This window comes from Epinephelus fuscoguttatus, linkage group LG7 (genome assembly GCF_011397635.1).
Source record: "Epinephelus fuscoguttatus linkage group LG7, E.fuscoguttatus.final_Chr_v1".
Classification (NCBI taxonomy): Eukaryota; Metazoa; Chordata; class Actinopteri; order Perciformes; family Serranidae; genus Epinephelus; species Epinephelus fuscoguttatus.
Window position 1 is genome coordinate 44,620,936 of NC_064758.1, and position 25,913 is coordinate 44,646,848.

The 25,913-nt window shown below is 44.3% G+C and overlaps 1 protein-coding gene across 2 annotated transcripts in view; it reads left to right on the forward strand.

Annotated features, from left to right (window-relative positions):
- The first annotated feature begins 965 nt into the window (after positions 1-965).
- Positions 966-25,913, forward strand: part of LOC125892255 (neural cell adhesion molecule L1.1-like) — a 70,144-nt gene continuing 45,196 nt past the window's right edge. For both annotated transcript variants that reach the window (XM_049582162.1, XM_049582163.1), the window contains exons 1-2: positions 966-1,154; positions 24,717-25,115. In XM_049582162.1, the coding sequence (XP_049438119.1) occupies positions 24,971-25,115 (145 nt within the window). In that variant the 5' untranslated portion in view covers positions 966-1,154; positions 24,717-24,970. The remainder of the gene's footprint in view (positions 1,155-24,716; positions 25,116-25,913) is intronic.

Below are 25,913 nucleotides of genomic sequence, written 5' to 3' on the forward strand. Positions count from 1 at the left end.
CGGAGGGGGCCAGAAAAAAGGCCTCTGATATGTAGTTATGTTGTTGTGGCCTTATGTCATATTTCAAAATAATAGTAGTAAGAAATAGTTACAGATAAAATTTTGATTTTTTTCCTTCCCCCATTTGTGGCGCCCCCTATGGATGACGGCGCCCTTAGCATTCACCTATACTGCCCGTGCCACAGGCGGCACTGTCTGAAAAGAACACTGTGATTTGTTTGTTTGCTTTTGTTGTAAATTGTACATCTTTAACAATTTTGTTTTACTTTGTCATCTGGAACTATTGTTAAACTATGAATCTTTGCTTTTATCTTTTTATTTTCATGTATGACTGTTGTTATTCAATAGGGGAAGTGTCTTTAATTTTTAATTCTAACCTTTTAATTTCTCTTTTCTGAATGTTCTATATATGTAGGTGCAACTAAACTGAACTAACACTGCTTTTGGCTCTTAACACACACACACACACACACACACACACACACACACACACACACATAACTTTCACATCTTCATTTCAGAAGCTAATATTCTGTAAAACAACTGACTGAGTGACAGGGAAATTCTGATTTATGTTTTTGATTTTGCACAAAGCACTCAACACAAGTTCTGCTTTTGTGTTTTTGTGACTTATTCAAAGTGAGCTGTCTCTTTTTTTTTTTTTTTACAGGCCTGTTAAATGTGTTTTTGTTCTCTGATGTTCTTACAGTCCGAGCAGCGGGCACCAGTAAGAGAGGAAAACCAGCACAGAGAGGAGGTGGAGATGGAGAGAGGTAAAAATAGAGGAGGAGGGGGGTAGCACAGAGGTAGAGATGAAGGGAGGGGCAGGAAGCACCAGGGGAATACAGAGAGAGAGGGAGACAGAGAGAGGCTGCACTGAAAGAGGCTGATGTCATCTCTGTGAAGCAGCCAATCAGAGAGCAGCAGCGAGGGAAGGGAGGGAGGGAGGAGAGGCAGAGCTCAGAAGGGTGTGTTTTATGTACCACTGCAGCATCAGTGCAAAGACGACAGGAGAAAAGGCACGACTCAGTGGACAGGAGAGACAACATAAAGACACGGAGGAGAAGACGGAGACAGAGACGAGAGCCTGACGAGGAGGGACAGAGACAGAAGGATAAAAGGGAGACGGAGGGAGAGACGAGACACCTGCAGAGGTAAGATGACAACAATAGCATCCCACCGTGCTGCTGGTGTCTGGGTTTCCACGCATGAATGTGCCTCTATATCTAAGTGTGTGTGTGTGTGTGTGTGTGTGTGTGTGTGGGCAGGCGTGTGTGTCAGTGTGCACCAGATGTGGGCCGGAGGGTGTGATGATGATGTCTTACATAATAGGATGGCAGGTATGAACAAGTGTGCTGGGCGTGCACTGAGATGTGTGTGTGCATACTTCCCGTGCTGTCTGCTTCCACTGTCTGCATGTTTGACTCCAGAATACAGAAAACAAGAAATGACCATTCATGATTTTCGTGTGCAGACAAACAGGCTGTGTGAGGGGAAGTCAGTCTTCAGGGAGTGTCTGACTGACTTGATTCAGCTTTTTAATATCCGATACGTCATCTGCAGCAGCGTGCTTTTATTAATATTGAATGAAACGCTGCACTATACAACATTATAGTGTTCAATTATTCACCACTGGAGTATAGCTCGCTTCCTCTCATGATAAAACTCGCAGGGCAGGTATGACTTGTTTCTTTTTCGTCCTCATGTTGCAAATTAAATCATGGACATAAACAGCTCCATGTGCATTCTGGCTTCTCATGCTCACGTCACACTGACTTCCACCATCCCATCATCCCCCGCTGTCAGGAGATTTAATTAATGCTCTCATGTTTCGGGAGTTCAGAAAGTGAGAGTGGAGTGCCACAGGGCAGCGACTTGGACTTCCTCACCTGTCAGCCTTTATGATTTTATTTCAGGCTGCATTATTCTGCCAGAATTAGTCCTTGAGGATTCCCCACATCTCTAACTGACATCTTCAAATGTCGACTGGTTTGTCGACCAGCAGTTTAACACCTGAATATTATCAGTTTCTTGTCATGTGTGACAAAGAAAAGCTGAAGTCTTTACATTTTTAGAAGCCTGAAGCAGCTCGTTTTGGCATTTTTGCTTAAATAATGACTGAGGTGATTATTCAGGTGTCAACACAGTGACGTATTAAGTGCTTTGTTTAAAGGACAGAGAGGATTCATCTCACTTTGTCTCTTTCACTTCCTGCTGTGTCCATCCCTTTCATACTTTCCACCAGGTTTCTCTTTGACTGTTTACTCTTGAATTCCTCTTTTCACTCTTAGCAACGTCACAAACATTTCTGTTCCCCTGTCTGTTGTTTGCATTGTGGGGATCTCTCACCGTGAGTGGTTTGGCAGTGGACTGCCTTGAATTAGGCCAGAACCTGAGAGGAGGAGGAGGAGGACTGAGGGGAAGTTGATAAGCAGGGGAGGCGATATTAGAGTGTGAAAGACGAGCTGAAGCCGAGGTTTATCAAAGCTGGAGGAGGAAAGATTTAGTCCAGAAGAGAGTGAATCCAAAAAGAGTCAGTGTGGCAGAAGAGAGAGATGAAAAGAAAGTCTGGACTGGGAATAGGATGTGAGAGGAGGAGGAGGAGGAGGAGGGAGGGAGAAGGCGTAGGAGGATTTTTTTGCCAAATTTTTTTCTCCCCCCCTCCTCCTCCTCCTCCTCCTCCTCTCATGCTTGGCAGTGGTCAAGTGGACTGAAACCATCTGGTGGGATTTTTAAATTAGTGTTTTTTCATACTTTACAAAGTCCAGACTGACGGACTAGAGGACACATACGCAGCCAACGATGACAAATTGACCACTTGCGTCATTTTTTTTAAACAATGGGTTTTTCATGTTACACAAAGGGAGACAAAAGCTAGCTAATTTAGCTAACGTTAACGCTCCTGTAAAATGGTGTGAAATGTGGATAAATTGCTGAAATCTTGCTCATAGACAAAAAGTCAGCATCTTCACCAGAGGTCTCAGTTGTAACACAATGCAAAGGATCCATACTGAAAATGTTTGTATGAACGAAAGCCAAAAATGGGGTGCACCAAAAAATATTTGACATTTTGTTCAATCAGGCTTCCACCTCACCGTCTGTGTTGCTGCGTTTACTGACATTTAAATCAATATAAATACTGCAGCGTTTGAGGTCTTTGATGATTCATTGTAGTGACCCTTTTTAAATTCCGGTGACTTTTTCCATCCAAAACATAAAGTGATATTGTTTTTAGAGACAACACTCTGACATCATGTTATCAGCTGGAGGTGCAGCTGCCCCTCCCCCACAGGGCTGTAGGCTCCATAGGAGTGTTAAAATGTGTTTGTCTTGTTGTGTTATTGGGAGCCAGAATAGAAGGAGTCATGGCTCAAAACCAGCCGCCACTGCCCGTCAACAAAAACAAAGACAACTATGGTTAAATGTGATAAGACCAAAGGACTGGACGGAGGCCATCATCAAAAATGCTCACATGTGCAGCGCACACTTCATATCAGGTTAGGGAAAAAGTATTTCCTGTTGTAGGGATGAATAAGGTTATGTGTATTAAGGGTTATCATGTCCACCTCATCAGAAACTGGGGAGGGATTAAGAGGAAGACTGGATTTCTCTGGAACGCTAACCTTTTAGCACATTAGCTAACGTTAGCTTCCATAGCAAAGCAAATAGTGGATCTCTCTGGAACGTTAACTTTTAGCACATTAGCTAATGTTAGCTTCCACAGCAAAACAACGTTGGTCAGTGTTTACTTATTCAAGTAACACTGGCGGTCCCGGAGAGTGAGTGACCTGACATGGTGCGTTGGTAAATTCAGTCTGACGCTCTACACTAAAATGAGAGCCCTGTTGGTGGAAGAAACGCAGCGTTATATTTCTACATGAATGAACCAACGGTTAAGTTATGGCTTATCTGAGAGGCGCTGCTCTGGATAACCCAACGCTACATTCAGACAGTGCTCCCAATTTACGAACGGTCCAGTTTGGGTCAGAGTGCGCTCCGACATTTGGACTGAATGTTTCCGAACGCACCACTCACATCATCTTCCTCCACTGTCTAAAATAAGACAACAGAACTTGTTAGCTAGCGCTAGCTAATGTCTGTGAAGAACTGTTTTGCCGCCCACCATAAAACATCATACTGTTAACTAACAGTAAAGGGTCTGTTCTGTTTATGGCTGCATGGAGAAAAATCATGTAACTGTTTTACAGAAAATGTTTAAACCCGCTTTGGAAATGATCTTGAACTGATAATATGAAGATGTCAGACGTCCTCTCAGCTTCCTGTATCTGTACTGATATTTAACTGGAGCTTAAAGTCAAACTGTTGTTTTCTATCTGACTGTTTAAGTATCGCAGACAGACAGTCTGACCTCCTGGTACCATCTAGATTTGTACGATAGTGTTTGCATTGAAAGGACAATATGAATTTTTCTTGTCCTGCCAGCTCTATAGAGTCAATAAAAGTCCCTAGAGGATGGCTGAGGATGCAGTTTGGAGCCAGACTGAGAGCTCAGAGCTCAGGACAGCGGGTTCAGATGGAGGTCTGGGCCCACAAAATGAGATTAGTCTGACTTTTGCTCTCTTTCAGATCCTGTCTCTCTGTCACTGCTTCTCGTTTCCTCTGTATTTCTCATTATGCTTTCTCTCATCCATCTTCATCCATCTCTCTCACGCCCTCGCTGGTTCCCCTCTGATCCATCTTTCCTTTTTTTGGCCCTTTTTTTCTCTTGTTTTTCCATTTTTCCTCCAAAGAATGAACAGAATGAAGCCTTTGTGTCGAGAAATGAGAGGAATGCCCCTTACTCTCTTTTACCCCTCTTCTTCCTCTTCTTCTCAGCTCTCCTTCTTCATGTCTTCAACCCTTCTTCTCTTCTGTGTGTGTGTGTGTGTGTGTGTGTGTGTGGGTTGGGGGTGCATCCATTAGCTGGGATTAGAGACTGTAGGAGGGTCTTAACAGCCCCTCAGTGTTTGGGGTTTTAATCTCCTCAGAAACAGCTAATCTAACTTCAATGGCTTTAACATGTACAGTGAACACACACATGTTGGGACACACACACACACACACACACACACACACACACACACACACACACACACACACACACACACACACATATCCTCCGGCAAATATGCGACTTCTGCTTTTCTGGCCAGTGTGGTTGAACCCTGACAAGAGTCCATTCATGAAGCGACCTCAAACACAGAGGACACTTTATCAGCCAAATATCTGACCCACAGTACCATCAGTCATTCAGATGACACATAACCACATGGTGCACAATATATCTGACCATAATAATGAAGTACAGCAACTGAAATCTGACTCACAGCATCAGAGGGATGAAGACTAACAAGTTGCAAATTGGTTTGATCGGGAGCGAATGATAATCCATATCTTTGTGAAACACCCAGATTGTGGTTCATTTGCAGTGAATCTGATCAGTATTTTTCTTCCAATAAAATTAAAACACTTGCACATAAAGCTGAGTCGATCAGTTTATCAGCATATCATTTATCTACAACTGTTTTGAGCATCATATTAGTCATTGTGTTTTGCAGCTGAGAACCAACTTTTTGAGTTCTAAACCAATTTCTTTTTGGTCGAAATGCTCTGAATGGTTCAAAATTTGGTGAAGGAATGAGTTCCATGTCACAGATCGACTTTCCACGTCCACAGATGACGTCCAAGGTACCCTGGGTGTGTTGGTTGTTGATGTTCTGGGACGCCGTGTCAACTTCAACCTGTTACATGCATTGTCTGTTTCCAAAATACACTTCTGTTTTCACAGGAAATGTACAGTTTGCATACAGTCTCTTTCAAAATAAAAGCACTACGTCGGTACAACACTGCAAATTGATGTTTTGTTCCCTTAACAAACACAAGGGGTTGAGTTTAGAATCTTAGTGGAAACAAACACCGGCCTCTTGGGTGAAAGTCAGTGGTTGTTGGACCCATCCACCACCTCTTTCACCCGCCCTTCTCTGACTTTTGCCCCTTTAACTTACGTTGTTGTCCTGCTGCTTTTTGCCTGACACCACTGGGTACTGTTTGACAATAACGGCAACCCGCGCGTTTCATGCCGACATGAAAGGACAACTTTTTTTGTCAGTGTCTGACGCCAGCAGTCACTGACCAAGTGCTGGAATTCGATGTCTTCAAAGTTAGTCGGTTGTCCAAGTTGGTAGAAAACAGTATAAGTGAGGTTCTACAGGGAACCTATTTATGGAATAATGGTTCCGTCCAGAACTGTCTCTGGAGGTCCCATCCAAAACATTTCCACCTGCTAAGGATGCTAACAAGAGCCAAGCTGGGGGTTCTACCAAGAACTGTTTTATATCCCAAAGATTTCATCTAGAACTCACCCAGGAAGGCTCTAAAGACTTTAGTACATCTGCATTTAAAAGTGAAACTTGAAACATGGATAAACCTTTGAATATTTAGGGTGAGGATCTTTTAACACCCACACTTATTCAGGAATGATTGAAGAACCCTGTCCTTCTTCTTCCTCTTCCTCTTCCTCTTCTTCTTCTTCTGGAAACCTTTTGGAACCTTATTTCTGAGGGTGTAGTTCCCAGCTTTGTACTTTTTAATTAGTTTTTATTTCAGTTTCATTTAGATTTTTGTTTTCAGTGCAGTTTTGGGGTTTTATCGTTTAATAATCAGTTGGTTTTTTTTTCAGTTCAGGTTGTGTTTATATTTATTTATTTATATAGTATTGAGTGGGGGTTTGCCCAAATTGACAAAGACTAAAACTAAAGTCTATATTTTCAGTTTTAGTTTAGTTTACTTTAGTTTTGTAAGTACACAATATCGTCTCAGTTTTCGTTTTTTTCTAAAGTCTAGTTTTTATATTTATTTCAGATAACTAATATGCTTTTTTAAACACCTAGATTTAGTTTTCAGTTCAGTTTTAGGTAAATGTAATAACCTCGATTCCAGCTCTTCAAATGGAAGAAGCCGCTGCTTCGTCTTTGACTCACGTTACAGCACTTTAAAAAAGAAGGAAGTTGAAGACGGTAGCATCTACGTAGCTCATTCATTGTATTATTTTTTTAACATTTTTATATTAATGTTTTTTAGTGTTTTAGTGTTTTTTTTGTATGTCAAGATGCTCAAGTTAATGTATTTTTTCTCAGTTTCTAACACTTAAATATATGTGTGTGTATATATATATATATATATATATATATATATAAAAATACTGAACTTAGTGGCTGACAAGCTGTCCGGGCAGCTTCATACTAATTAATCCAGACTTGAAAATAATGTCTGTTATATTAGAAAACTATGAGAGCATCTTTTAAAGGAGCTCTAAATTTTGGATTGTTAATGGCTGCGTTCTTGTTTCCCCTCCGTCTGTTTCTCTTCCTGCTCGTATTTATCTCCTCGTACCTGCAGTGATGCCGTAACTTCTCCCTGAGCCGACCATCTGTCTCTTTGTATCTGTGAGATATTGATGAGTTTGTGTTTGTGTTGCTGCGCTTTAAGAAGCTGCACGAAAAAAGAGGAATGTTTCCCCCAAAAACATACCGCGGAGCAGCCGAGTCAAACGGAGGAGGAGAGGCAGGTGGGAGACAATGGGAAGAGAAACTGTGTGTGTGAGAGGAAGAGGAGGGAGGGAGAGGTGATTCGAGGAGATGCAGGGAGTGGCACTGAAGAGAAAGCGAGGGAGAGGTGTGGAGGGACGGAGTGGGGGATGGGAGAAAAGAAGGAGGGGCAGCGTGGGGGATGGGGGAGAGGAATATTGCTGTGTGCTGCTGGAGTCAGGGGGTTACCATGGTGATGGGGGAAAGATGGAAAGGGATGGGAGAGGCTGCACACACACATGTATATACATAGACACACTTACACACAATGCAAATTGACATTTTCACCGACTGATTGAATAATATGATAAGCATCAAATCTCCTTTTAATTTAAACCTTCCTTCCTGTTCTCTCAGGGCGGGGGTGCTGCTGATGGAAGGGGAGCGGGATAAAGAGAGAGGCTCTCTGAGTTGAGTGGAAATAAAGAAATGCGATCTCCCACCTGGGAGCGGTGGAACTTGGAGATAGAGTAGTGGCTTCTTGGACAGAGGGCACAGAGACGTGATGGCAGACGCTGATCTGAAAGGACTTTTACCTAAATATTATTCTTGAACATCTTTGTACGGTGGCCCAAAGAGGTCAATTCAGTAAAACCAAGAAAACACAGACAGACAAAACAAAAGCATTGAGAACAAACACTGCAAATACAGGAAACAACCAAGTAGCACAGAACACAGAATACGAGTTATAAATCTGTTTAAGTCACTTCTTGAAAATGAGCTGTTGACGCTGTGATTGCATGATTCAGATATTATATACCATGAGTTGAATTGTTAAGCTAGCCGTGTACGGGAGTAACTAGTTACATGTGTAATTAAATTGCAAAAAATAAAAATAATAATTGTAATCTGTTGCAGATACCTAGAAAAAGATATTATTAAATGTTCAGTGTGTCAGATTTAGTGGCATCGAGCAGTGAGGACTGTAGATTGCAACCAGCTGAATTGAAACCTGATTGGTTCTCTTCACCGATCAAATCAGTGCTCTAGGCATGAGTCTGCCATGCCAAGGTGGACGGCCCTGGCATGGTCGGACAAGAACATCTTTCATTGCTGGAAATTGAAAGTTTATAGCTTCTGGAATCAGAGAGGTGCTCCAACATTACTGTACAGTGTGAAGCTTTTTCACCAGCAGAGAAAACCTGAGGAAATATCAGTTACATGAAATCAATCAAATGTAATATGTTACGTTACACTGATGAAGTGATTCAAATTACTTGTTACATTTTCAGCAGAGTAACTAGTGGTGTGTAACCTATTATATTTCAAATGTAGGCAAAAGGCAATGTGACTCATTTCTGTATTTTTGTGTACCCTGTATTTGGATGCACTTCCTCATTTTGTGGTCTTTTTTTTTTTTAATGCTGCGCGTGTTGTCAAATCAGTGACAGTGTTTTCCTCATTTCCCTGTATTTTGTCTTGTTGCGTGTTGGCTTGTGTTGTGATGGGTTCTTAAGTTGTACTTTGAGCTTTATACAAATTTGAGCTTTATACATTTATAAATTAGATGTGGCTGTGGCTCCAGAGGTAGAGCAACTAATCAGGAGATCAGCAGTTCGATCCCCGGCTCCTTCAGCCCGTTTTCCAATGTATCCTTGGACAAGCTACTAAACCCTGTAGTAGTGGTAGTTGTATAGTAGCCTCAGCCACCAGTGTGTGAGTGAATGGATGGGTGAATGGGTGAATATGATTCTGTCATGTAAAAGCACTTTGAGTCAAAAGTCACTATACAGGTGAGAGTGCGTTTACTTTCAGGGCCACTGAGAGTTTGCTCTCACGCCAACAGTTCATCTCTGAGGTACCTCCATGGGAGAGTTTGTGCCTAAACCAACCTGCAGACGTTTTTATGGCCGGTCCTCCCGAGCTGCAGAGCAGCCGCCGGGCGTGACCTCACACCTCAACGATCGAGAGGATGAGATTATTATGTGGAGAGCCTGAATCAAAGCACCGGTAACTTCTTCTACCTGCCAGCAGGGATTAGGTGTGATGCGAGTGGCTGTTGACGCTGCTGGGAGTCAGGGCTCTCAGTGGATTGGCAGCAGCTGTGAAGAGTCTGAAGAGGCGAGCCAGACGAGCTGCGGGGTGGTGGTGGGCGGGTGTGTGTGTGTGTGGGTGGATGTGGTGGGCTCGAGAGAGGCTGTGTGTAGGCGAGTGGATGATGATGTGTGTGTGATGGTGAAAACATTTCAGTGGAGCTGTGCTTTGTAATGTAGGGTAATGCTGTATTGAGGCTGGTCGTTGCCTCGAGCCTCACTAAGTTTGACAGCGGTGTTATCAAGACGAGTAAAAACAATCAGTCATGTTATTTTTATTCACTGTGTGATTCTGGGAGAACTCATTTAAAGCTGCTCTATCTTTATATTAACCCTTTAAAAACAGATGGCCGCGGGGGGGTCGTTGTTTGCATGATTCTGTTCAAACAGATCTTAAATAAGAACCATAACAGACGGAGCATTCGCTGTCTTTGCAGCAGAGAGCTAAGACTGTCCTCTCTGTAATCATGTCATGACCTGAAGTCACCTTACCTTACGTGCCCTGCAAACATTGTATTTCACTGTAATTATGCTGATGTTTCTCTTTAATGGCTGCGAGACGTCACTTATTCCATAATCCTGTGTGTATATTTTTAGCTATATATCAATGTAAGATAAAAACTATAATAGAAAGAGCATTTATTTTTTCTGCAGCAGAAAGCTAAAGCTTCTGTCTTCCCTGTCATCACTTAATAATGACCTTATGTTACTTTACAAATGCGTTTTTTTGCTGTAATTATGCCATCATTTTCCCTTAATGGCTGCTGGAAATCATTGTTTGCATCATTCCTGTACACATCAATCAAAATAAAAACCACCTAGAATGCTTGTGCAGTTGTATTGACGTCATTGCGCTGCGTTGCATGTGGTACAAAAACACGGTGGTGCGAGAGGGGTGATTGATGAATCTGTAACAATGCCTTCGCACTCTGCTCATAAAAATGAGCATATCTCAAAAACTAAATTATGTAAATAATAAACCCAGTCTCACTTCGAATACCAGCGCTTGACTTCCGGTGTCACAGTCGCCATTATTGTGTAACGCTGCCTGGCAGCGTGAGGGGAAATGCAGTCAAACAACCATTTAAGGAAAAGGCCATGACACATCAAGCCAACGGTTGGCCGTCGACCAAAGTCGGGCCGTTGGTGAGCGTCTGTCGGCCTAGTTTTTGCGGTGTGTCCCACACCGTTGGCAACTTTTCGGCCAATTGAGCACGTTGAATCAGCAGCGGAGCTTGTCGGTGAGAGAGATCACTCTGATTGGCTGTTCAGGTTTTATTTCCTCGCCCCTGTAGCAAGTGAATCTGCCTGTAGTGAAACCGGGGCTAACCGGTGCTTCCTCCTCAGGCTCCACTTCACTCAGCTGCCCCACAGACCCGCTGCTTCTTCACACTTTAACCTGAATAACAAACTGGAGCTAGCTGGGAGCGGCTAGCGGAGCGTTAGCTGCAGCGTGACCGGAGGGAAGCACAGCCAGTTAGCCTCCGCTAGTCCCTGAGCTAGCCCCGGCTGTCCGTTTGGATCCAACCGGAGCACCGAGCCCTGGTTTGTTATTCAGGTTAAAGTGGGAAGAAGCAGCGGGTTTATCGGGCAGCTGAGTGAAGTGGAGCCTGCGGAGGAAACACCGGGACCGTCTGGATGTAATAGTCCGTGGAGGTGCTGCGGTGCTCGGCTGCACAGATAGGAAACCCCTCGGCTGACAGGATGTACCACTCTCTCACTCCGCTCTCTCTCACGTAGGCGCAGAACGTACGTGCTACTTGGCCGTCGGATGTAGTTCGTGTAGTGTGTTCAAATGCAACTGACACAGGGCGACGTGAGGCGACGGTTAAAAAAACCTTTGGATCAAAATTGACTCATGTAACCTTTTCGCTCAGGTTGTACAGAGATTAAGTACATGAAGCATCAGCAAAGACATCAGAAAAAGCAAAAATATGAATGTATACTGGCAGACCGTTTCTATTGAAGAGTTCAAAGGGTTAAAGAATAATGAAATGATTATGTGCATGTGAAATGATTCAGAGAATTATCATCCGACTCTGCACTTCCCTTCACCTGCACAGGCTTTTTGGTTTTTTTTTAGCTGTGGCGGTGTGGTGGTGTTTACACTGGTGGCAAACCCACTTGACACAGATACAGGAAATGGATCTGAAGTGGGCCGTCTCTGTTTATCAATGGTCTCTGGTTTTGGCAAGAAAAGTGAATGAATCAAGCCATTTGAAGGAGAAGCTGTTGGTGTTTTCACAGCAGTATAAAATAGATATTTGAGAGGAAATTATGGTTTATTAACCTTTTATACATATATATATATATGTGTGTGTGTATATATATATACACACACATATATAAAAGGTTGTTTCAAAACATAGCGTAATGAAGGACTGAACAACTTTAAAACAGTTTAATCATCTTTATAATGTAGATTTCTTTGTTTCAGCACAAAAGTAGGAATAAATAACAACAAAAGCAAAACAAACAACATCAGTACAGTTGGTTTTTTTAAACACTGGTATCAGTACAGAGGCTCACAGGCATCGCATCTCTGATTCTTTCTTATAGAGGCAGAAATGAAACCAGACAAGAGGCAGAGTCAGTCTTGCTCACGGATCTTGCTCTTTAGCAGTGTTTTAATGGCGCACACACACACACACACACACACACACACACGTGATATATGATCATGTCTTGTATTGATTGACGTTACACTAGCTGGGGCAGTTGACTCTGTTAGCAGGGCCGAGGCTGAACAGCAGTATTCTGAGTTCTTCACTAATGATGTCGATGGTTTCATGTTTTAATCCGACTGTGTTAATATGATTAGATAAGATTAATCAATTACTGTCTGGTAAGAGGATTACATCATTATAAACCAAGATTTCTCTCTAATATGACCTGTTTCATGTAGATTTTTTTTTTACTGTTATTGTCACTAATTTTGAGGAAGCGCTTCTTTGCTTTCTGTCTGTCTGCTGCACTCACTCTGTGTGTGCTCTGTGTGGAGGCAGTGATAGATATATGGCCCTGGGTCTTGTTTATGCCGCCCTGAGCGCTCTGTTACTCTGTGGCCTCTCACAGCTGGTGCCTCTCGCCCCTCAGCTAAATCTAATAGACCCCAGCCGGGGCCAGGAAGCCACCCAGCGCGGGAGCCGCTGTTTATCCAGCAACATACCGTCACTAATGACTGATTTATGCGCTCCTATGCAGCGGCTTCGTTTGTCGTGTGGAGAGAAGCAAATCAGAAACAAACACATGATACTGGCATTGTGTCTGCAGAGGTGTGTGTGTGTGTGTGTGTGTGTGTGTGTGTGTGTGTGTGTGTGTGTGTGTGTGGTTGGAGGAGGGGGTAATCCAGAGGTGGCTAAACAATGTCACGCCAATAAGAGCTGATTTGAATGTGAAAGGCGTCGGGTTGTGCTGTGGGACTGGCGGGTAAAACGTCTCCCCCATCCCGTCTGAAAGGCAGGAATGACACAACTGTATAATTGAGTGCTGTGACAGGCAGATGTAAACATGTCTCTAGTAGGGATGCACGATAGTGGAATTTTTGCAGATATCTTATATGCTGATGTGTAAAAGCTCATCTGACCAATAACTGATACTGATATCGATGTATCCACTGTTTCCCCACCTAATTTTAATGATCATCAAGTCTCTTCTGTTGTGGATTTAAAGGGAAATTTCGGTTTATTTCAACCTGTCTCCTATCATCCTAAATTTGTTTCAAGTGACTAGTGACATAAAAATAATAGTTAGCATGTTAGCCGTTAGCATAGATACAGCCGGGGCGCATAGTAGCGTCAGATCTGTTAAAACGTAAGTGAACGGGCAACCTTCAAGTGCAAAGTTAGTCCACTAAACAAGCTTTTTTTCCACAAAGACCGGCTCATATCGTTAGGATAAATGTCAGAGAACATATAGAAAACCACATGTAAACGTGTTGTCTTACCTTTCCGGTGTGCTGCCATGTTTGTTTACCATTTAGCTCTGCTTTCCAAAGCGCGGCCCTTGCTACCATCAAGGCTCTGGATGTAGATTTCTCCATGTTGTTACCGGCTTCTTCTTCTCTTACACATTTAATGCTATTGGACTTCCGGGTCAAAGCCCGGGGCGGAAACTGTGGAGCATGCTCAGAGCGCCTCGGCCAGTTTGGGTCTGATTGACTGCATACATGCAGGAGTCACATGATCTGGGTGTGTTAGTAAGTGGTAAATACAAGAGTTGGGTGAGGTGAGGTGAGGTGAGGTGAGGTGAGCTCAGTGTACTCTTACTGCTGACTTTGAGTGAAAGTCAAACTAAGACAGCACTGATCTGTCCGGAGTGAATGTCTGTAAAATATTTAACTTAAAACCAGCTTCACTGTGGTGAGAGGGCTGTGGCCGGCTTGCCTGCAGTGTTTTGGACCAAACTAGAGTGTGGAGCCAGAGATTGGATCATGTGCAGTCGGCGTTTGCTATGCCTACAATCTGCGTAAAAAAATGGGCTCCACGTAGACTTGTGCACAGTGGTCTGTGCGGACCCTCGCAGACACACGGACACATAGATTATGAACTGGCCCTTAGAATGGATGCAAAGTCAGACTTAAGATGCAGATGGAGAGTTGACACTTCTGTGTGTTATCAGGCAAAGCAGTTCATCCTGTGGGGAGCATGAATGTCTGACCCAGTCTATCCCATTGGTCCTAAGACATTTCGCTCAATACTACTAATATGAACCTCATGGTGGTGCTGGAAGAAAGGCCAGAGTATTAACAAAGTCAGAAGACTTCATCCTCTGGGAGCACGAGTGTCTGTATAAGATTTCATAGCTGTTGAAATAATTCAGTCTGGACCGACCAACATGTCCAGCCCTCCAGCCATGCTGCCAGCTAGCTAAAAATCTCAGCCAGTGATCATAACCATCACCAGAACATTATTTGGACAAATCTGCAGTGTCTTAATTAAGGAGGTCGGGATGCTCGTCTCGGTGTCACAGCCTTTCTTTTATGGTGGAAGGTGATAAGACAGTTTTAATGTTTAAGCCTCGCCTGGAGCAGTGTCACTGCAGACACATCACTGGTGCGTGGAGCCAGAGACAGAAGCTGCACACGCAAACAGAATGACAGAGAAGTGAGTAACGATGGAGGAACAGACAAACAGAAAGAAACAAAGAAGGCGAGGAGGAAGGCGACGGCAGCGGGGGGTCGGAGGACCGTCGGTTGATGTTCCAGGGTGAGAAACCTCCTCATGATTATTGGGTTATTCATCTGCTGTCATCCACAGGGAGTCCCAGTCTAGTTAGACACAAAGACAGCTTAACACGGACACGTGGCTGTGTGTGTGTGTGTGTGTGTGTGTGTGTGTGTGTGTGTGTGGAGGTCATGGTGACATAATGATGACACCACAGGGGTGACTTGTGTCATAAAGGGAAAAACTGAGTGTCACCTCACCGGAAAGATACTCGGCTGTCTGAAGACTGAATGCTGGGAAGTGCATATGTTAAGATCACATCTCGTATTCGGCCAATGAGACATCCAGCTGCAGTGGGCATCCAAAAAAAAAAAAAAAAAAAAAGAAAGAAACGTCAGGAAACTGACTGCAGACGTGGAAAAATGTCAGATTTTAGTGTCTGCTCAAACAAAATGTTCATTCATACGATCTTATGAGGAGCCCTTCTCTGAAAGGCCATAAATCACTTTTTGTTTTTCAGTTTCTATAATTTTATTGCCAAAAATTTAAAGAGGCTTTCTAAGTCTAAAGTCTAAGAAAATAACTCTGCCGATGTCATCAGGGTCATCATGGCTTGCTCTGCAATAATGATACTGCTTTATTATATCCTCAGGGGAGTTCATTTTTTCCACTTTTATATATTTAAACCAATGCGTTCTCAAACCAACTCTGTCAGTGGACCTTCATGTCTAAATATTACACGCCAGGTATCCTCCTGTATCTGTTGTTGAAGTGCTGTGAAGCTGTGTCAGTTTACGCTTGTTGCAGCATACATTGTGTCTAAATACAAGATCATTTTTTAAGGAAAAGTACAGTTCCTGTTTGTTAGATACAGACAGTCTTTCTCAAAACAAACTTAAACGTTGGCAAAACACCTTGTATTTATGTTTCTTTGTGCGACAAAAGCACGTGGTTAGGTTTAGAAAAAATCATTATGGTTTGGCTCAACATTTCCACAGGAGGTGACCAGAGAGCCCTGGGTGAAAGTCAAGGGTTTGTTGGACCCATCCACCTCCCCTCCCGTCTGTCTTATAGGAACTTTCCATCTCCTTATGTTCCACTGTTAAGGTGCGGACACACCAAACCGACATCAAAGAACTAGCGGTGACGAAAGCCAACTGTTGCGTCGTCTACGTCGCCTCACGTCGCCCTGTGTCAGTTGCATTTGAACACACTACACGGACTACATCCGACGGCCAAGTGGCACGTACGTTCTGCGCCTGCGTGAGAGAGAGCGGAGTGAGAGAGTGGTACATCCTGTCAGCCGAGGGGTTTCCTATCTGTGCAGCCGAGCACCGCAGCACCTCCACGGACTATTACATCCAGACGGTCCCGGTGTTTCCTCCGCAGGCTCCACTTCACTCAGCTGCCCGATAAACCCGCTGCTTCTTCCCACTTTAACCTGAATAACAAACCAGGGCTCGGTGCTCCGGTTGGATCCAAAGTCTGTGTCTGTGGGGCAGCTGAGTGAAGTGGGGCCTGAGGAGGAAGCACCGGTTAGCCCCGGTTTCACTACAGGCAGATTCACTCGCTACAGGGGCGAGGAAATAAAACCTGAACAGCCAATCAGAGTGATCTCTCTCACCGACAAGCTCTGCCGCCGATTCAACATGCTCAATCAGCCAAAAAGCTGCCGACGGTGCGGGACACACCGCAAAAACTAGGCTGACAGACGCTCACCGACAGCTTGGTGTGTCAGGGCCTTTAGTGGTGGCATTTCAAACTGATGCTGTCCAGCGGCGAATCATACCGCCATGAAAGGTGTCTTCTTGCGACACTGTTGCAGTGACACAGAAACAAAGAGACGGTATTTGACGACTTGGGAATGAGAACTGGCTGTTTTTACACACACGTGCGTCAAATGCAAGTTGCAAGAATGATAGGTCGCTGCAGCTCAGAGCAGTTAGAGCTTTGGTGTCTTGCTCACAGGCAGCTCAGCACTGAGGGGAGCTGCCACCTCTCCGGCTACCGCTCCACACTTAGCTCCACTTGGTTAGACTTGAACCAGCAACCCTCCAGTTCCCAAGCCAGGTCCACATGCACTGGGCTACTGCCTACACCGGCTACATGACCTCAGACTTTTTAACAGAAAGCTGCATCAGAAACTATGGAAGTGGAGTTTGACAGACATGGGTGTTTACCAGGCAGGAGAAGTCTCAAAGACACTACGGAGTTGAATTATAGGAAAGTAGGATCAGGTGAAGAGGAAGCCTGGTTGCAGAAATTGTTGAATACTTTTTGAAACCCCAGGACTGATGGGAAAGATTGTGATTTTGGTGTGATGGGTCTCGTGTTTTAGGTCAGATCTTTTCCTAACCATAACCATGTGCTTCAACATAAACGTAAAAACATGAATCGTGTTTCAGTAGCTGAGAGCAGAAATCACTGTAGGGATGAAAAATAAAATGTGTTATCAGTGAGGCGTCTGCAGAAACAGTCTGTATTCTCATTATGTTGACATTAACATAATCCAGACGAGGTTAGACCGTTATGTGTTGAGTATTACACACACACACACACACACACACACACACGAGACATGTTTAACTCAGTGGTGCTTTATTAAAATGACATTTGTGTTACATATTCATGAAGCCTGATGTGAAGGACATCAGCAGCGTGATCTACAGACTCACACACACACACACACACACACACACACACACACACACACACACAGACACAGATGACATCATCTATAGATTGGTCAGCCCACCTCCCAGCATGGTCAGCATTTGTGTGTGTGTGTGTGTGTGTGTGTGTGTGTGGAGTAGTAAATGTGAAGTATGTAATGAATAATGAATTTAGGTGAATTTAGGTCACGCAGCCAACTGGGAGGGACAAACTGGGAATAGCTCTTTCTTTCCTCGTCTTCACGTGCCTCATTGTGTGTGTGTGTGTGTGTGTGTGTGCGTGTGTGCGCACTGAGGGGGAAGTATATCTCCTCCATCCTCCTTGCCTTTGCTTAATCTCTCCATCCACACTTCCCAGTTCTTTCCTGCAGATCGGAATCTATCAATGAATTAATTTCTCGCTCTGTCGCGCACCATAAGTCCACCTGCACCCCTCCTCCGTCTCCTCCACTCTGTGATCCCCGCCCCCCTGATCCCCTCCCCGCCTCAGGCCTCCCAATAGACCGTCCCACCTGCACCCGCCCCTCCTCCCCTCAGGCCTCCCTGTGGACCGGCTGGTCCACCTGCCCGCCCTCTAAAGCCCCTCAGGTTCTGTGGGACGGCTCAGGGCTCAGGACTCTGGAGGAGTTGGGGGGCGGAGAGGAAATTGGTACAGTATGTTTAATGTTAAGTGGTACAGAACGAACACATGGCCGCCCGCAGGGTCTGAACTCTGTCACGAGACACACAAAACTCACTTAAAATTGTTTTATCTGCTTGATATTTTTTGACATTTCCTAATTCTACAAAAGCTGCTGATAAATTCTGACATATGGCATTTTTCATTAGGCAGCTCCACAAAGTGACACTGACATGATACTTCTGTTCTGTGGCTACTGTAAGATGATTAAATACAACAGATGTTGAACTGTCCTTCTTTTAACGCAGCACTACCCTTCCCAAATCTCTAAGAGGTCTGGTTTTCTTTTATTGGAATTTAATAACCATTTGTCCTTAAAGCTGCAGTGTGGATCTATTGTTTCCCCCCTCAGGCAGTGGGAGTAATTACTGAGACACTGTTGACTGTGCTAAAAACTTCCATCTGCAGGTGAGCTGGCTACATCTCCCCTCGTCCCCACGAGCTCTCCACGTCTTTCTTTGACTTTAATCCTTCCTCTGAGAGCTGAGTTCATCCATTTCAGAAACAGTTCTTGAAAGCAAAACAAACAGGAAAAGACACCAAAAATGATGAAATGAACATAAAATAAATGAATTAATCTCTTTGCCTTTCACTTTGTCTGGTTGATGTTAAATGCATCGTTTCTGGTGCACCTGTGTGGGAAAGTTGCCACGGACACCTGACACAAAACTCTGGTATACTGAGAAATATAGAGAGCGTTCCTGGCAGCAATTCATAATTTCCAAGAGGGTCTGGAGGGTGACGAAAATGTCATCATCTGCCTGCAGCCTGTTGTTTTGTTACTGCGCACTGTTGTCTTAAGGCCCTGACACACCAAGCTGACGGTCGGCCGTCGACCAAAGTTGGGCCATCGGTGAGCGTCTGTTGGCCTAGTTTTTGTGGTGTGTTCCGCACCATTGGCACTTTTGGCCGATTGAGCATGTTGAATCGGCAGTGGAGCTTGTCGGTGAGAGAGATCACTCTGATTGGCTGTTCAGGTGTTATTTCCTCGCCCCTGTAGCGAGTGAATCTGCCTGTAGTGAAACCGGGGCTAACCGGTGCTTCCTCCTCAGGCTCCACTTCACTCAGCTGCCCCACAGACCCGCTGCTTCTTCCCACTTTAACCTGAATAACAAACCGGAGCTAGCTGGGAGTGGCTAGCGGAGCGTTAGCTGCAGCATGACCGGAGGGAAGGTTTGGTGTGTCCGCACCTTTAGCCAGCGCACCGACTGCACATGCTCAAATCTCTTGCTCCACCTCCAGTCCAGTCCAAAGCACTGCTGTCAGGCCAGCTGCAGCTGTCTCATCGCAGTGAAGCTAGTTTTAAGTTAGACACTTGACAGACATTCACTCCAGACTCAGCAGCGTCTTCTAGTTTCACTCTCACCCGATGTCGGCAGTAGGAGGCTGGTAAGCTCACCGCCCAGCCCTCCTGTTCACTTCTGGAGGCTGACACAGACTGTTAATTGCGCATTTGTGAAAGCAGCAAACGCATGTGGTTATGTTTAGCCAAGACACACATGTGGTTGGGTTTAGGACAACAAAAGCGAACACTGGCCTCCAGGATGAAAGTCACCGTGTCCCTGCCCACCCTAGTCAGACTTCCATTAACTTTTGCTGTTGTCCTGCTGCGTTTCCTCCTGACTCCACGGGGTGCCATTAAACAATAATGGCGACTGGCGACTTTTCATTGGTGCGTGCCACAAATCACTGCCCAAGCGCCGGTAGTAAATGACTTTGCAACCTTAAAAAGGTTTTCAAACTGTTTCTTTCCCTGAAAGAGTCAAAAACCTACAAATATTTAATTTTCTTCATGAAATAATGACAAAGAAAACCAGCAAATATTTACATTTGAGAAGCTCGAACCAGATTGAAAAGATGAATCCATTATCAAATATTAACTTCCTGTTGATCAACTAATCAACTCTACAGTTATAATAATGATTTTAATATAAACAGCATACAGTCTGCACGTGGGACTCCAAACAATGAGGAAACAAAACCGATGTTAACAGAACCAAAGAGGTAGAGCATGCAGTATTGTTATAGAACAGACTCCACCCTGGATGTGGAGGCTGCCCCACCTTACAGCACCAACAGGATGTGAACACTCTTCCTGCACTTCTCTCAGCTCTAAATCCTAAATGGACTCTCCTCTCCTCTAATGGCTCCCTGTCTGATTTAATTCAAGAGGCCATAATGCGTTAGGGACGATGAGGAGTGAACAATACTGGGCGCTAAATGTCATTGTGCACAGTGAAATCTAACAGACAGGATTCTCTGTCAGCGGAGGTCAAGTGTCTCTGAGCTGCAGCCTCAGTAATAACACACACACACACTCCACGAGACGATCCGCCATCACACGTCTTTAGATTAAGACTTAATTCATTAATGAGCGCTGGCCCCCTCCCCCCCCTCCTTAACTCAGCGCCACAGTAGGAGGTCCATGAATATTTAAATTAAAGGAAGTCCACATGAATTAAAACCCAAGTGTGTACCGATGCCGTTATTATTAGAGCTGGAGCATGCTGGGACATTTTCATCAGCCATCAATCATTTTCTGTGTGACTGTTACAGTGTCTGTCTTGTGTCCTCGTTACATCTGGAGAACCCCTACCGCAGGTCGTTATCTTTCTCTCAGTAACACACACACACACACACACACACACACACACACACACACACACACTTTACATCCCACTGTTCTGTTTGGGTCATTTGTTTTGTAAATAAGCCTGGCAGGTAACAGCAGCCCCAAGGGCCGGGGGCAGGTGTGTGTGCGTGTGTGTGTGTACTTGTACGTGCTACATAGTGGGGACCAAAATACAAAATTTAGGAACAGAGTGAGGACGTTTTGGCTGCTCCTTCTTCAAAGACTTGTTTGAGGGTTAAGACTTGGTTTTAGGGCTCAGGTTACAAATAGGTTTAGGCCAGGGTGATGGTTGGGGTTAGGAAATGCATTATGTCAATGTGCGTCCTCACAAAGACAGAAAACAAGAATGTATGCGTGTTTAATCCCCTTTTCTACCAAAATTAACATGTTTCAAATTCCGCGAAAGCCCGCTAAAAATAGGAGATAGACTGCTTTCCCTTTCCCAGTAGACTAGATCCGTGCACACACATCTTCTTCTGTTTTTTTTTGTTTGTTTGTTTGTTTTTTAAGTTTGGTGCGGACTAAATTAGAATGATGTTTGAGTGCTGCTTGGGCAGAGACAGACCGTATTTTGTGGTGGTGTGTCGTTGCATCTTACTCATAAAGGAGCTCATATCAATGTGTTTATCCAGGTGTTGTGTTTCCGTCACATCCGATTGGAGCTTGAATCAGTAAATGCCCGTGACTACTGCAAAAGCATTTGCCCCGGAACTGAATGCCAGTTGTCACCTCTTCCCATTAAAGACAAAAGCCAGATGTGTGCAAGTGTTTGCAGGTTTGTGTGCAGTGAAAAAGGGGTTTTAGTGACCATGACGCAGGGCAGATGTGTGTGTTTGAATCAAGAGTCGTAATTGACATCAACAGCACACGAGAGAGGCGAGGATCTGACAACAATAGGAGCTGAAATGGGGGTCATGTACGTTTCCTGTCTTTCTGAGTGTGTGTGTGTGTGTGAGAAAGAAAGAGAGAGTGTGTGCTGGGGACAGGTTGCGTAATTATTAGATGTAGGAGGGGGTCTACATTAGCCAGCTGTCACTCCTTGCCCCTCACCCCGTGTTAGAGTGTCTGTGTGTGTGTGTGTGTGTGTGTGTTTGCATCTGTTAGTGTGTGTGTGTTAGTGTGTGTGTTTTAAGAGCAGCCCTGGCGGAGGACTCCAGGCGGTTACATCCAGAGATTGATAAGTTATGACACCTCCTGTAACCTCCTCTGCCCTTGTTGTCTGTTCTTATTTCAAGGACTCCAGCTGCTGTCAGTACAGTCGGTCTGAACCTGCAGGTGGACGTTTACATCTCTTATTTTCATAAGCTCCCATAGTTGTTTTAAACTTGCTAACTGGCTCTTAGGGCCCTCAAAAAACCGGTCAACTGTTGGTTGATGTTGAGCTGTTATGGTGAGCATCTGACACTTTAGTTTTGCGGTGCACCGTTGGCCCTCCCTTGTCAGATTTTTTTTTTTTTTTTTTTTTTTAATTTTTGGATGATTCAGCGTGTTGAATCGACATGGGGACAGTGGAGCCTGTCAGTGAATGAAATCACTCTGATTGGCAGTTCAGCTCAGCACATGAGGAGAGAAACAGAAGTGAGGAAAGTAAACAAAGAGCTAAAGTCAAGAGGGAGTCAGACCAAAACAAACTTGTTATATAATAAGTTAAAAAGATTGTGTTTTTCTCCATTGAGCTTTTCAGCAGAAACAGTTCAGAATTGTTTTTGTTGATGTTCACTGGTGCATGGTAAATATTATTTGTTCTTTCAACACTGGATTGTGTTGTTAATGTGCTAACTGGCTAACTAGCATCGACACAGTTTTCCGATCTCCCTTTTTGAATAATGAGTACAGATGACTGCCGTCTGCTGGTGTGAGTTATTTCCTCTCACGCAGGTGCAGACCGTTGGTTGGCCGTCAGCTGTAGTCTGCGGTGTGTTCAAGTGGAACTTTAATAATCTCACTTTGAAGGAACAGTGTAGTCTAGCTGGGAGGACTGCAGATTGCAACCAGCTGAAACTTCTCCCAGTTAGAATTCCTTCAGTGTTCATTGTTCAGGAAGTTTTTACCAGGAGCTGAATTATCCACAGAGGTCTCTTCCTCTCCAATCTCCAAAAAACAAACAAACAAAAAAAAAAACACTGAATAAAGCAGTTTCACGTCATTAATATTACATATTTTTTCTCTGGTAACTTAATTAAGATCCAGACGTTCAGGAAGTTTTCACCAGGAGCCGATTTATCCGCAGATGTCTCTTTCAGCCAGCTTTTAACTGTGGTGACCAATGCATAAATGCGAATACAGAAATGTCTCTATCTAGAGCCAGTGTTTGGTTTGTCTGTTCTGGGCTACTGTAGAAACATGGTGGTGCAACATGCTCATTCGATTATACACTGCAGAAAACAAATTTGTTCAGGGCAGCTGTGGCTCCGAGGCAGAGCGGGTTGTCTATTAATGGGATGATTGGCGGCTCAATTCCCGGCTCCTCCGGTCCGCATGTTGAAGCATCCTCAGGCAAGACAGTGAACCCCAAACTGATCCTGACGGCTGTTCTATCAGTGTGTGGGTGCATGTGAATGGTTCCTGAGTAGCACGTGGCACCCTGTGTGGTAGCCTTGGCCACCAGTGTGAGTGGGTGAATGTGACGTAGTGTAAAAGCGCTTTGAACAGTTGAAAGACAAGAAGAGCGCTGTCCATTTACCATGATATTTCATTTCTGCCTGTATATCCCCCTAAATCCTCCACACTGGACCTTTAACCAAAGTAAACAAGTCTTATCTTCAAGTCACAGCTGACCTCTTAAATATTTAACTGAGCTGTCTTTTTCTGACCTAATGAAAGGGAAAGCCTTTCACTGTTGCCCTAACCCCGACCACACACAGGTCCTACACTTTGTGCATCCACCATCATCTATGTTTACCACCTACGACCAGCACCAGTCGACCAGTAGCACTTCCTTCACCAGAAAAAAACATTGCAGGGAGGGACAGGGTTGGTTTAGAGAACTCCAGCAGAGGAAAAGGAACATTGTTTTGGCTTTGCTTGTTTGTTCTTTCAGGGATCACCTTGAATTAATCTAATACCTGTCTTATTTAATGAAAGTCTTCCCATAAATGGCGCAGCAGCCTGACATCAAAGACTTAGGAAAGCCAGCTGGTTATTTTTAGAGGAACTGTGAGTTTTTAAAAGTGCAGAGCGGATTTTAAAAAGGATTTCACGAGCTTTAAGATTAGCCCACGGAGGAGCATGTAATCCCTCACTTCAAGTAAAAGCAAGAAAATGACCAAACTTGGAGCTGTGAGGTTTTGGCCTGCGTGTTGGAGGCAGCAGCAATATAAAGGAACAAAGGGGGAAGGCCTCTTCCATCTGTGTCTGCTCCTACCCCCGCCCTGACACTCCTGCTGTCACGGGTCAGTGTTCAGTCAGCAGCCAGGGACAAAAGGGAAGATGTTTAGATGAATGGAAATGCAGTCGATGTGGCAGAAACACACACACGCTCACAATCTCTCTTTGTAATGTCATTAGTGGAGAAGATGTTTCCTGCTGCTTTGATCTGATCTTCTGTCTTTATCAGGATGACCTAATGCCTTACACACACACACACACACACACACACACACACACACACACACACACACACAGGCGGCTCTAAAATTAGAAACATGTTGAGATTCAAACTGTGTTTAAATATTAAAATTAATTTAAACATCCCACACACTCTCATGCCCCGGAGTTAATTGTGAATTTTTAATTTGTAGGTCAACATTAAGTCAAATTTTCCTCCTGGAGTAAATTAATATTTGTCTTATTCTGGGATGATTTATGTTTGATGAAATTAATGATGTCTTTCTTCTCTTCTCTGTCTCTGTCCTGTGTGCCCTCCCTTCCTCCCCCCTCATCCCTCCTTTGTTCTCGGGGTCAATCCTCCCTCTCCTCTCCCTCCTTCTTCTTCGTCTCCCCTCCACAGTCGGCAGCAGGAGCACGGAGCGTGGGCCTGGCAGAGAGGGAGCCTCAATCAGAGCCTCACTTCGGACTGTGAAAGCCACACACACACCCCGACTTAAAACACAGTTGTTTACCCGTCTCCACTCTCCAGAGGGTCTGGGAGCTCCCTGAAGTGTGTGTGTCTGGTTGGGTGCAAAGGGTGGGAGGGTGTGTGTTTTTTTTATTTGTTAATGAGTGTGTGGGTGTCTCGCGTCACTTTTCATGGGACATTGAGAGATGTGTGTGTCACAGCATCGGTGGACGGGCTATAGGGGGCTGTGCTCCCCCGCCCTCCCCCTGATCCTCCTCCTCCTCCTCCCTCTGTCCTTCCTCTCCTCCACGCCTCCGTTTGCTCAGGGAGCCATCCACATCCCCAAAGACTGTGAGTACTCCTCCTTCGACAACATCTCTCACTGTCAAAGAGTGTGTCTGTCCTGGAAGTGTTTTTCCCCACTCTGTATTTCCCTTTCAAATGTTTCTGTCAACAATATCCTCTGTGGTAATTAACATAAAAACACAGGACTCTCCACCCCCTCCACTCACATAAAGAAAATGTCAGCATTATATTTTTCTGCAAACCACAGATATGTTACATGAAACCTAAGCAAGATGGCTCCTAAGCAGACCAGTGTTCAAAACCAACAAAGGCGGGTAATTTTTAATGAGAGGTCGGGACATTTCCAGTGATGTTACCAGCAACAAAAGCAGGTATGCTTTAGAAAAAGTTTGGGACATTTCCAACAGTGTTAATAGCGACAAAAGCAGGTATTTTTTAAACAAGAATTTGGGACATTTCCATGTTAGTAGCAACAAGAGACGTTTTTTTAAATTTTTTTTTCATGAGAGTTTGAGACATTTCCAGCCATGTTTGCAGTGACAAAAGCAGGTATTTTTTAACGAGAGGTCAGGACATTTCCAGTGATGTTACCAGCAACAAAAGCAGGGATGCTTTAGCAAATGTTTGAGACATTTCGAGCCATGTGAGTAGTGATAAAAGTGGGTATTTTTTTATCAAGACTTTGGGACATTTCAACTGTGTTTGTTGCTATAGAAGCCGGTATTTTGTTGCAAAAGTTTGAGACATTTCCAACAGTGTTAATAGCGACAAAACCGGGTATTTTTTAAAGAATTTGGGACATTTCCATGTTAGTAGCAACAAGAGAGGGTTTTTTTTATTATT